The 14081-nt window shown below is 35.3% G+C and overlaps 1 protein-coding gene across 4 annotated transcripts in view; it reads right to left on the bottom strand.

Moving 5' to 3' along the window:
• Window positions 1–14081, bottom strand: part of LOC145660665 (uncharacterized) — a 193949-nt gene that overhangs the window by 37942 nt on the left and 141926 nt on the right. For all 4 annotated transcript variants that reach the window (XM_081725988.1, XM_081726014.1, XM_081725997.1 and 1 more), the window contains one exon: window positions 8337–8444. In XM_081725988.1, the coding sequence (XP_081582114.1) occupies window positions 8358–8444 (87 nt within the window). In that variant the 3' untranslated portion in view covers window positions 8337–8357. The remainder of the gene's footprint in view (window positions 1–8336; window positions 8445–14081) is intronic.

Here is a 14081-nt window from a genome sequence, read left to right as displayed (position 1 = left end):
TTAATTATATAATTAGCTAAGAAATTAGTTTCTTTCAAATGGAGATACGAGAATCCCAAGACAAATTAAAATAATAATAATAATAATAATAATAATAATAATAATAATAATAATAATAATAATAATAATAATAGTAATTAAAAAGCATATTTTACCAGACTTCTGAAACCAAGCAAACATTCAGAATTGCAAATATACACTGTGTGGAGTGTATTTTATTAAGAGTAGGACAAAAATCTACCAAAGTTTACTTAATTAGGACAAAAGCTCACTGGACATTTCACGAGTGAACATTAAATACCAACTGTATACATTAAGAACCCAGTAAGTTTAAAATTGAACAAAGAACATTTATTATGCAATAATGTTAGTATATTTCACAGTATGTTTTGATAGAGTTGATATGTATAAGAAAAAGAAAACAAAAACAATAACGCTAAATTAATAATGTAATATACAATACAATACGTTTGCAGAAACCACTACATAGTCATTTAGGAGTGTAGTCTGCAAATTTTTCTGGGAAGCAGGCTTTTTATATATTAAAAGCAAACCAAAAGTTTATTTCCAGATTACGAAAGCTTCAATAATTCACGTTCTGCCTAATCTTTGGAGGTGGGGAATTCTACACAATCGAGGGATTTCTTCTAGGATTTTTTTTCTTCTTAATTGTAAGAGATTCTAAAAGAAGAATAACTATTTCTTCAGGTTTCATCATAAATTTTAAATGTTATTCTACTTGTTCTCGGAAAAATAAATAGATACAGTTTTGTTATTAGCAGTATTATTCACATCCATTTTAGTAAAAATGAATGTGATTCTTTTTAACACTTGCGGAGAAATAGAAAATTGATTGACTCAGTTGCAAGAAAGTCGTTTGACATTGTAACTGAAACAAACATAAAACAAACTTAATTCGGTCTAATATAAAGTCATTTCAAAACAATTTTTTTCTCAGTTTTCCAGTAATTCATGTCCAACATGCTAAGGTTAGCAGTAAATAAAAGGTATCATATTTCACATCCCCAAGACATTTTTAGCCATACATTAAACAAATAATTCAAGAGGGTGCATAAGACGGCCCTTATCCCCGATTATCTGACCTTTTGATTTGGTTAGAACTCTATAAAAAACATACAAGTATTTGAATATGTGGTATTGATATTTTGTATTACAAGCTTGTACATACATTGACAATATAAATATGAGAATGGAAGTATGTTATCGCATATAGTACAGAATTATGTATAGAGGACAAATTAGCTGATAAGGTGATGCTGAAAAAGGAGTTGTGACGTACAAGACTTTCTTAAGGTCCCCCTTATGCGTTCCCTTGCATTGTTTACTTAATGTGTGGCCAAACATCTCTTGAGGATGCAGACTGTGACACATTTTACGTACTGAGAGCCTCAGCATGTTGGAAATCAACTTCTGGAAAACTGAATAAAATTTTGATGTGAAATGACTTGATATTAGGTCTAATTAGGTTTGTTTTATGTTCGTTTCAGTTACAATGTCAAATGGCTTTCCTGCAACTGAATCAATCGATTTTCCATTTCCCTGCAGGTGTTAAAAAAATTACATTCATTTTTACTAAAGTAGATGTGAATAACACTGCTAATGACAAAACTGTATCCTAGTCATTTTTCCGAAAAGAACAAGTAGAATAACATCTAAAATTTATGATGAGACTTGAAGATATGGTTATTCTTCTTACAGACTTTGTTAGAATTACTAAACAGATTATTACGAATGCAGGACAAAATCCAAGAGAACAAGACCTTGAAAATTCTGACAAAATGAACTAAAATCAAGGGACAGAATCATAGGCGCAGTCTAATAAAAGGATGATTATTCTTTTCTTCAACTGTCACACACCTTTGACAGAGGGAGGGGCGAAGGAGACTACAATTGATGGACGATATCAAAACAGAAAAATCGTATATGAAGAGAAAAAGATTAGCGGAAGACCGTTGAGCATGGAAGCTTCTCAATTGCAGCAAGTGACCTGCCAATAATGGCAGAATACCTATGATGATGATGATGATGATGATGTCATGCACCTAAAATGTTATCTGTAATTCTTCAAAGTAACCTTTTTAAAATACTGAAAACTCAATAAAACACGTAAGACTGTTGTACAGACGTGTTCAAATTATTAGACTCGACCTCGAAAAATGCGAAATTGATGTTGCAGTTCTAATTTCGAAGTCCTTGAACATGTAATTTAATGGTTTAAACCACCAATATGGGATCCTTCATTTGTTTTCTATACACTTGAAGTGGTGATATCACCGTTGAACAGCAGATGGCATTAGTAGAAGGGAGAGAGTTCTGAAAGTGGTATTTCAGTTGCAGACAGCTATTGTGGTTTCTAACAACAAGTTACAATCTAAAGTATTGTGCTTGCAATCGTAAGCAGTTACGATATTCAAAGCGTTCAACAGTTCAAATGGGCCAGTTCAACGTGATCTTGACGTGTTTTGTGTATTAATCTTTTATTCTATGAAGTCCTGTAATCGCGGCATAATTTGAAAAGCCAGATACCTTTCTTCCCGTAAAGTGGAAGCTGTCAAAACACTTTTGGCGGAAGGAAGATATACACAACGACAAATTACTATTCAAGTTGGGGTAGGGTAAAAATATGTGAGTAAAATCTCCGTTGCGATGAGCAAGAAGCAAATGTATCAGCAAAATAGGCTTTGGAAGTGTGAGCGAAATCCAAAGCTATCGATAAGAGGTATCAAAAAATAAAAAGATTGGCTTTGGGAAACAGAAACGCAGCTTCTAGGGACTTAAGCATAAAAATGGTGAAGACATTTCGCCTGAAAATGTTCAAAGTAAAATATTATTTGTGTTGAGGGAATAAAAGCACTCAGGCCAAGAAAGAAAGCAAAATCATTGCAAATACTCCAATCATTGCAATTGTCTCGAATGGACACGAGGCTTAGAACATTGGACTGCTGATGATAGGAGAATAGGAGTTTCAGTGATGAATCATGTGTCTTCGTGTCTGATGAATGTTCAAAATATGTGCGAGTCGACCTCTAGAGGAATTCAAGTTGAAATGCCTCCAACAGTGAAGCATCCTACTTCAGTTATGGTCTGGGGTGTGATGTTTGTCTTTGGGCCTGAGAAACTGTATAGGGGAGCTTGCCTCAGCACCGGACTCTTCCCACTGCTGGACAGTACTAGTTCTAGCATTCCGGCGTTAGAGAGCAGTAGCTGTTCTACATGATAATAGTCATTTTAGATTTAGTGAAATAAGATCTTTAACCAAATTTAGTGGCCGATCGGAAGACATTTTTGAAAAAAATTGAAGAAGAGTGCGATCTAATTGGCGTAGACAAATTCAAATTTCTTAAGATTTTGCCACATATTTTACTACCACCTTCCTCAGTATGGTTCAAAGCGATCAGGGGTAGTTTACGTAACTACTTAGATTTCAAAAACGCTCTGCTTTAGAATTTTGAAAATGATTTTATGTTGGCAAACCGAGACGCTTTAGTTCGAAACAGACGTTATGATCTAAAAACTGATAAGAGTCTTACTGATTTTGTGATTTCCGTTTATAATGAGTTGAAATTAATTAATCCATACCAACAGGAATCTCGAGTTATAGCATCGATTCAAATATTGTTACCTTTTAGGTTACAGCAAATACTGATCTCTGCACAATGCGTTAATTTCAATCATCTAATTATGATAGTGCAACATTTTGAAAGTCAATCAATGATGCAAGGTAATAACCGAAACCAAGGCTAATACTATTCATGTTCGAAATATCAATGCAAGGGAAGAGTGTAATCCTAATGTAAGAAGTAATGATAGATTCAATACCGGTAATAGAACCGAACCTAATTTTAGAAGAAACAGAAATAGTAATTGTACAACATTTAGAAATCAGACAAACAATAGATCTAAATTTCCTCGAAATGGGTTTCGTAGTAATTTCATAGAGGGCAGAAATCATCAAAACAGGAATCAAAGAACTGGAGACATAAATAACATACAGGACGGTACTCAAGATTGTGCCATTCAATGTAACCTAACAAACTCATTTCATAATGTTAATTTAAACTAGATGTGGCTGACGTGGGACGGGTTAAAGCCATGCCAGCAACTTATCCGCAAAAGTGTTTTTCTGTAAATGGATACAGCTAGTTAAAACGTTAGTTTCTTCAGAAGTTTTATCCAGATTAACATAGATAATGTCGAGTTTCCAGATTGATTCTTAGTGTAATATTTTCTTTATTTGCATTATTCTTTGATATGATATTAATTCATTCTTCTTTCACTTTTGAATATTATGATTTATTTTGCAATTCGCTTCACTTATTAGTATTGTGCTTTTAAAGTCTTTTATAATCATCTTAATGATGCCCAAATGGAAGTAATAGGTTATGTAGTATTTCAATATACTCTAATTTAATTTGTCAATGAGCCCGAATGATGTTGAGTCAAAGAATCTATTTTAGGATCTGAATAATTAATAAACAGATCACGTTTTGAATAAGTTCTCTTCGTCGATAATTTTATAGAATTAAAATATAATTAATTATTCAATGAATATAAGAATAATATTGAGATAAAAAAATTATATGAAAAAATATAAATATATATGTATATCTATCTATCTATCTATCTATCTATATATATATATATATATATATATATATATATATATATATATATAATGTATTATAATTTATATATACGAGGGTTATTCGAAAATTAAGGTAACCAAGTATGTAAAAATATGTAACGGTCCAGGATTCTTTATTCAATTATAACCAATTTAAGAAGTCCTAGTCAGGAGCCATTTATACAACGATATTGTATATCAGTGAATTACTTTCATTTTTATCTTGTAGTTATTTTGGGTAACGGTGCTTAAAAGTACACAATCTGTTGTGAAGAAGAAGAAAAAAGAATATATAATATATATTTATGTTGATATCAGATAGATATTCATGTAATGGTCGTTACAGTAACAAGATAGTTATTTGTTTAAAAGTTGCTATGACAACTGAAAAAATATTATTATTAAGGGAGAATTGAGAATAAAAGGTTTTGGTGAAGTGTATTAGATGTGTCTAATTTCCAGGCTATGCAATTGCTAGTTCTTGTGGTGCATGATAGTGGTGACATCTTATTATTCGAATTGTAGACATAAATGTAACGTATAAAAGAGAAAATTACGTATAAAGTAAGAAAATTATTTATTAGTAAGCTGTTACATGGCTACATACAAGATAGGGAAATGGGATAAAGAAAGTATGAAAAAAGCTGTGGATAGTGTGTTAACGGGAAATTGTAGTGTTCGGAGAGCTGCTGGACAAAGCAGAGGAAAATACTCTCACGGAGTGTCTTATTTGTAGAGGTTTCGATGAGGATTGAGTACAATGCTGCAGTTGCCAAGGATGGTCACATGTTGGGTGTACCGACAGTAAAAATGTTGATTACTTTATTTGTGAAAATTGTAAGCAGTGAGCTTACTAAAATGAAGCACTTAATTTGAAAAATCTTTTGGCTTTAATTTCCTACACATTATTGTTACTATAGTCTTAGTTTCATTATTATTGTAGAAGTTTATAAATATGTTGCTTGTACCAACGGTTGTAACAGTAGTCACTTTTGTGTACACTTTAGTAGGGAGAAAATATTGTTGTGGTGAAGTACTACTTTATTTTGCTTTTTAAATTTATAACCGTCACCAGGTTATAGAAGTATTTTTTGTGAACGTTCTGTATATTTCGTAAAAACAGTAATTATTTTTCGATGTATACTTTATTCTGCGACACAAATAACTTCTTTCTTCGATGGGAACTGTTTTTCTTCCCACGCAACAGGTCAAAGGAGTCTTTTATCGTTCAATCATATACATATATATATATTTAACACGTTGCTTTATGGTGAGAATGTTTTAGTGAGCGACAAAGGTTCTCAGTGTTTCTTCCTTACATATTAATATGCAAAAACTATGTTCTATAGTTATTTGGAACTGAATCAAGTGTATTCTTCAATCATTTATGGAAATACTAGCTGACCAGATCTTCGAACGCCAGAATGATGACAACCACATCGCTTTGCCAGTTCGTTATCTAAATGTTCCCACACTCAATGCATCGCAATGTCTTGTGCGTCGTGGCCAATGGGCTAAAAATTAACGGCAATTCTTTTTTATATTCTATTTGCATATACATGCAGGTGATTTAACCTGAGTGCATTTTGGAATGAACTGACAACATTGACCAGTCAGTCAGTGCAGCTCGTATCTCGAACCTCTGAGTTCGAGGAGTGTTACTCCGTTTGCCACACTAAACATCCGTAATTTTGTTGTGTTCTCTGATTGTTAAACAAGAATGACATCTGGACTTTAATGTACAAACACATTTACGCCATATCTGCTGGCCTTACGAAAATTGGAACGTTTTGCATGGGTGACGCGAAACACGATGTATCAATTTCATTCAAGCATCTACGGATTCGTCGGATAAGACCTGCAACGGATGTTGGGTGATAATTATTGGCATACACTTGCCTCTTTAAATTTGCTCAAAAGTCCTCAATAGGCCGAAGTTAAGGAACATTAGGAGGATTTTGATCTTTGGGTATGTAGCGTATGCCATGGCTGCAAGACTTGATGTAGCGTAGTAGCAGCCTAAATCTGGCCAAAACACCACATTGTCTCCACGATGATACGTGTTGATAAACTGTTTAACTTTCGGCACACAGAACTTCACATAACGTTCAGTGTTTAGCGCAAGACGGGTGGTGAAAAACCGGTTTAGAGAGTCTCTTTTCACTCATCGCAAGCCATAGCAACACATTTTGTGGATATTTTGATTTCGGAGGAAAACGCACTGAATCAGACATATCACCAGTTCCTAGATCGTAGTACGATTTTGGCTGCCACTCATGACCGCCCAATGTAAAATAGGTCTCATCGTCCATCATGCAGAGTACATCATTTTTAGCAGTGAACGTTTCGGTGACCAGAGTTCTTAAACGTTGTTTCTGAATCACAATTTGTTGTTCCGTAACCTTCGGCATAGTTTTCCGTTTACGTCTGGTAATTCTCATTTTCTGTAAAGCATCCTGTGTATTTTTATCACAGTGAAATTTCCTAGCAAGTTCTCGGTACGATTCTGCCACCTTACTGCAGTAGCTCGTCGAAGTTGTCTCAACACCTTGGGATCACTTAAAGTCGATTTCCGTTCTCTGCCGACCATATTTCCCACGTTCATACCCTTCTCTACTTTCGACACAATATTATACACCGTTCGTCTTGAATATCCCACATTCTGGAAGCGTTACACATGGTCTGACTTTTTAACATTCGGATTGTCTTTCCAATATTGCACGATTATTTTACGACGCTGTTCCTCCCTCATTTAACGCCAAACTCATTTCGTTGTGCGTCATTCTTCTCCTGCACTTCTAATGCACAACAGATACACTAATCTTCCAGCATAGCTCATATCGTGTGCCACGGTCCACTATTGCCAGAGTTTGTAGTGTTGCAAATTTTGGGCTTTTTTTTTTCACCATACATTACTCGACTCACGAGAACCGGACACTTGAAACCTCCCGATCCGGTACCAAGACAATTCCAAACATTTAGACGCAAAACTTGCTTCTTTTTCAACATAAATTTAGCCTTTACTATTATTATTATTATTATTATTATTATTATTATTATTATTATTATTATTATTAATAATAATAATAATAATAATAATAAATAAATAAATAAATAAATAAATAAATAAATAAATAAATAAATCAAAAACTATTCTCACAGTTTCCATTCCTCCAGTCAGGGAAACCCAAATTCCTTTCTACATGCATAAACAATCATCCTTATTCCTGAAACATTCAGATTCCCTATTTATTCGTATCCGCATAATACAAAATAACACAACTCAAACTTAAGACCGAACTTTTCACCTTCGCATATTCTCCATCCTGACTATTTTATCCTTCAGAAAAGATAACACACACACACACACACACACACATTTACATTCTATTTTATAATCGTAAACTCGGACTAAATCGCCTAAAATGTTATTTCCTCATGGTTTTCTTCCCCCTAGTTTTCACTTCTGAATAATGAAGTCTTCTCATAAAACAGCTGTTATAATCCCAAAACTGAAACAGTTTAATAACATATTTGTTTCACTGTAATGTTTTGCTCCGAGTTTTATCTTAATAACAATTTATACAACACAAGTATGAATTTCCAACTTCTGTACTCATATTTCTTTTTCAAAGAGAGCTTCATCGAATAAAATTAATACAAAATTACAGTAAACTACATATGTACTTACCTTAGAAGGATAACTGTTAATCTATCTGTTAATAAGCGAAGAAGACCATTTAAGATATAAATCCTTTGCTGTCCTTTTAGGATGAAATTTGTATGCTCTTCGAATTTTCTGTAAAAGAACACCATACTCATACAAACGATTCATTTAAAAAATTGCAACATTTTAAATACCTGGTTCAGGTGTATACCGAATTCAAACTAAAGTATACAATAATGAATGTTAGAATATTTAGCTTAGCATAAAATTTCAAGAACTTAAGTATGAGCATTTTGCCAAATACGAGGATGATTCAGAAAGTAGTGCCTTCAAGCCCACTACTAGGCCAATAGTACCGCAAACATTCTGAACTGTTTACAATTAATGCACTAATATTTAAGCTATAGAATCTCATTGGTTTCACATTCCTATCTCTTCTCGTTCTAGAGTAATGGAGGAATCCATCATATTCAGTGGTGACGTCTGGTTGAAACAGCGGGCTGTCATTGAATTTCTGACTGCGGAAGGTTATGTGCCCAGGAACATTCATCGCTTGCGACGAGTCATGGATACATCACTACGACCTGGAAACGAAGCATCAGCCAATGGAATACCGCCACACGTCCTCTCCTCCGCCGAAAAAAATTAAAGTTGTCCCATCTGCTGGCAAGGTGTTGTTGACATTCTGCCTCATCCTGTCTATAGTCAGGATCTTGCGCCCTGCGAATTTTGGCTCTTCCCCAAACTTAAAGATTACTTTAAGGGCCAACGCCACAGTTGTGACGCTAAGATGGAAGCAGCAGTTCGGCAATGGTTGCCAGCACCCACCACAATTCTTCGCCGAGGGCATGAAAAACCTTGTTTTGCATTGGCGCAAGCGTGCTGCCCATAATGGTGACTATGTTAAAAAATGATGCCCCCGTTTGTAGCTGACACTGTCTGTCAAACATAAATAAAGGCATCACTTTGGAGGCATTTCTTTCTGAATCACCCTCGTACAATAACAGTAATCAGAAGGAAGTTTATTCTCCAAAACATAAACACACAAAACATAGTACGGAAGGATACAAGTATCGCACATAGTTGAAGAGTATAAAATGGAAATTATCTGGGTAAAGACATCAAAGATAGAGTAAGAGAAATCTTGAAGGACAATGTGTCTTACAGAAGTGAGTAATGATAATTCTGATTGGATTGCGTTGGTCGAGGATACAACTTTTAACTAATTTATTTTTTAAACTTCTGTATTTCAATGGTTACTCATGAAACCATCTTTTTGAACGTTTCTTCTCTGCTTCCCACTGGTTACCCGGTGAAACCAACTGCAGAACTGATTACTGCTGCCATCTGTTGTAAAGAAATGAAACTAAATCTTACCCAGATCTGCAAGAGAAACCAATTTCCAAATCTTCCAATTATAATTGGTATTACGGTGAAGAAAATTGTGATGGATGTGTGATCCGTACAAAAGCAGTACTAAATAATTTAAATAATATTTCCTAGACAGGAACAATTTCTAAGCATTATCTCAATTACATATCGCTAAAAATTATTTTTTCAGAATAATATTTTACTCATGGTTCACAAACAGTTAAGTACTTCTATGTTCAGTGATTCGTATATATATATACAGGGTGTTAATGAACTATACCAACAAACTTTAAGAGGTGATTCCTCACATAAAAATAAGAGAAAAAGCTCTTATGGACCTATGGTGAAAAGTGCATAGTTTCAGAACTACGGCTGTTCAAAATCGCGAAAAAGCCAAATTTCAAGAGATCCTATTTCGAATTCGAGAGACTGTGAATGGTGGTCCTTATCAGCGTAAAGGAAATCAAGCACACGCAATCCAAAAATGCATATTTCATTAATGTTCAATGGGTCTACAGATTATTCCCTGCAGGGTGAAATTCCCAGTGCTATCAACCGAATTTTGAGATATGCTCTGACTTTATGATTGGTCGAAAGTAGGCAAACGATAAGCCTTGATAGCAGTGAACACGGAATCCTTTGGCGCGATGTCGGAAGTGTTAAGAATCGTCAGCAGCAAGGTCTCTTGTACTCGGGAAAATGCATGGTGCGATGTTCTCTTTCACGCTTATAAGTGAAGAAAACGTGAAATATACCGTGACGAAATAGATATCATCACATGTTATTCTGAACACAATAAAAACATGAAGCTGCCGGTTCCTAACACTTCCGCCTTCCTTCCGAAGCATTGGATGCCCATTGTTGTCAAGGCTTTCCTTCTGCCTATTTTGGACCCTCCTCGAAATCAAGGTATATCTGAAAATTCTATTGAGAGCATATCTGAGAATTACATCATGTAGGGAATACCCTCTACACCTATCAACATGCACGGCAGTGCATGGCAGCCAAGTTCCGCGAAGAAAATGAAAACTGGCCTGCACTGCTGTAAGCATATTATACAGAACAAGAGTTTTGGGTAAAATTTCCGATTTCGAGGCTTTGTAAAAACGATTCTATTAAGTTCTATTAAGGGTAGAAACATGAAATTTAGAATTTAAGGAGATAGCCGAGAGATGTACCCACATGCCAAATCTCATATTCCTACCTTCAACCATATTCGAGTACTGGACCCCTAAAATATGCAGTTTTCAGTCTCACTGACTCACTCATCAAATTGATTAGGTACTTCCCAATGAGATAGAGACGTGAAACTTTGCATAAAGGTACCCTATAATGACTTGAGTATGGAAAAAGTCCGAAATCTGAGGAATGTGCTACAGGAAATTTTTTATGGGCAAAAAATTGTCCTTAGCCAGGAAAAAAATCGTTTCACTTACTCACTCATCAAATTGATTAGGTACTTCCCAATGAGACAGAGACGTGAAACTCTGCACAAAGGTACCTTATAATGACTTGAGTAAGGGAAAAGTCCGAAATTTGAGGAATGTACTAAAGGAAATTTTTATGGGTGAAAACTATCTTAGCCAAGTAGAAATCAGTTCACTCACTGACTGACTCACTCATAGCATTGATTAGGCACTTCCCAATCAGATAGAGGGATAAATCTCTGCATAAAGGTACCCTATAATGATTTGAGTATGGAGTGTCCGAAATTTAAGGAAGTGCTATGGAAAGATTTTATGGGTGAAAACTGTCCTAGTCAAGCAGAAATCGTTTCACTCACTCACTCATCACATTGATTTCGGAATTCCCAATGAGATAAGACGTGAAACTCTGCATAAAGGTACCTTATAATGACTTGAGTGTGAAAAAGGACCGTAATGTGAGGAATGTGCTATGGGAAATTTTTCATTGATCTAAACTATCCTTAGCAAGGTAGAAATCGGTTCATTCTCTCACTCATTAAATTGGTTAGGTACTTCCCAATGAGATATAGACGTGAAACTTTGCATAGAAGCACCCTATAATGACTCGTGTACAGAAAAAGTCCGAAATGTGATTAATGTGCTATGGGAATTTCTTATGGGCGAGAAACTGTCCTTAGCCAAAAATAAATAGGTTCGTCCTCTCACTTATCAAATTGATTATGTGCTCCCCAATGAGATAGAAACGTGAAACTTTGCATAAAGGTGCCTTATAATGGCTTAAGTATGAACAAATTCCGAAATATGAGGAATGTACTATGGGAAATTTTTCATGGGCGAAAAACTGTCCTTAGCAAAGCAGGAAACGGTTCATTCACTCACTCATCACACTGATTTGCTAGTTCCCAATGAGATAATGACGTGAAGCTGTGCATAAAGGTACCTTATAATGACTTGAGTGTGTTAAAGGACCGTAATGTGAGGAATGTTCTATGGGAAATTTTTATGGATGTAAACTGTCCTTAGCAAAGTAGAAATCGGTTCATTCATTCATCCATCACATTGATCTGCTAATTTCCAAATAGATAGAGACGTGAAACTCTGCATAAAGGTACCTTATAATGACTTGAGTGTGAAAAAAAAGTCCGAAATTTGAGGAATGTGCTATGGGAATTTTTTTTATGGGTGAAAATTGTTTTTAGGCAAGCAGAAATCTGCTCATTCATTCACTCGTCACATTGATTAAGTACTTGTTTATGAAACATTGACATAAAAGCCTGTATATTGGTACCTTATAGTGACTTGAGTATGGAAAAGGTCTGAAATTTAAGTAATGTACTAAAGGAAATTTTTTATGGGTGAAAATTGTCCTTAGCCAAGCAGAAATCGGTTCACTCACTGATTGACTCACTCATAGCATTGATTAGGCACTTCCCAATGAGATAGTGGGATGAATCTCTGCACAAAGGTACCTTATAATGATTTGAGTATGGAAGGTGTCCGAAATTTAAGGAAGTGCTATGGAAAAATTTTATGGGTGAAAACTGTCCTAGTCAAGCAGAAATCGGTTCACTCACTCACTCATCACATTGATTTCGTACTTCCCAATGAGATAAGACGTGAAACTCTGCATAAAGGTATCTTATAATGACCTGAGTATGGAAAACTTCCGAAATGTGACGAATGTGCTTGGGAAATTTTTATAGGCGAAAAATTGTCCGTAGCCTTTAGGTACTTCCCAATAAGTTGAAGATGTGAATGTCTACACGAAGGTAGCTTATAATGGCTTGAATATGAAAAATATCCGAAATTTAAGGAATGTGCTATGGAATTTTCTATGGGCGAAAAACTGTCCTTACTCAGAGATCGGTTCATTTACTCACTCATCATTCATTAGGTGCGTCCAAATGAGATAGAGAATTGAAACTCTGCATAATGGTACCTACCTTACGTAATGACTTGTGTAAGTAAAAGGTTCCAAATTTAAGGAATGTACTATGATAATTTTTATGGGCGTAAAAGCGAAACTCTCCATGAAGGTACTCTCTAACAGCTTTAGATTGAAATTTGAGAAATTTGCTATGGAAAATTTTTCATTGGCAAAAAAACTGTCCTTACAATCACAAATCGGGAACGATTCCGTTATTGAACACATCATGTGCATAGTGATAATGTTGTTAATCGTCCGAGTGGTCGAGTTGATGCCCTCCTCGCTGGTCTATTGGCTACCACGTGCACCTTTGGTGTATGGGGTCCTGGGTTGGACTCCCGGTGAAAGAGCCTTTGGAATCTTAACTCTCCTCGATGTTTCTGTGTTCGTATCCCTGTCGTCCTAGGTTAATCGAAAAACGAGCTAAGGTCACTGACAAAAATCCGTTATCCGGACAGCGGTATAGTGTACAAATATACGGGATCCTTATGTTTACTACAGAAATCAATACTTAACATACGTTATCCATATGCTACATACGTACTGCTCTCTTTCCCGCTTAGATGTTACACAATATCGTTGCAGGATGTCTGACATCTAATAGTCTTCCGTACATTACGTACGTCAGCTATAGGTTACATACGGCCATCTGTATGTGAGATCCTGACCGCCTACAAACAGTTCTTTCGTTCGTGCGGAAAGTACGTTTATTCGGAACACTTACACGGAAAGTATGTTTAAAATATATTTTTTCAGTTATACGTTTAGTGTACTAGTCCAAAAACTACAGGGTTTACACATTAGGGCGGAGCGAAAAATAACTTTTTTATATATCGAAAACGCAATAGTGCGGAAAAGTTGTCAATTGATGTTGATAAAATACTGTAAAAATTTCGTCGCTGAAATCGAATATCTTCGGGTGGCGCATCTCCAAAAAAGATTTTGTGTCTTTATAGGGTATGCAAACCCGCCGTACACATCACTCTTTTGCCTTTCTACGGTAAATGAACAAAAGTATAATCTACATTTCTTAAGTTAAGTAAT

The sequence above is a fragment of the Thermobia domestica genome, chromosome 1, assembly GCF_964235325.1.
Source record: "Thermobia domestica chromosome 1, izTheDome1.hap1.1, whole genome shotgun sequence".
Taxonomy (NCBI): Eukaryota; Metazoa; Arthropoda; class Insecta; order Zygentoma; family Lepismatidae; genus Thermobia; species Thermobia domestica.
The sequence above is the reverse complement of the archived record's forward strand: the minus strand, read 5'-3'. Positions and strand labels throughout refer to the sequence as shown.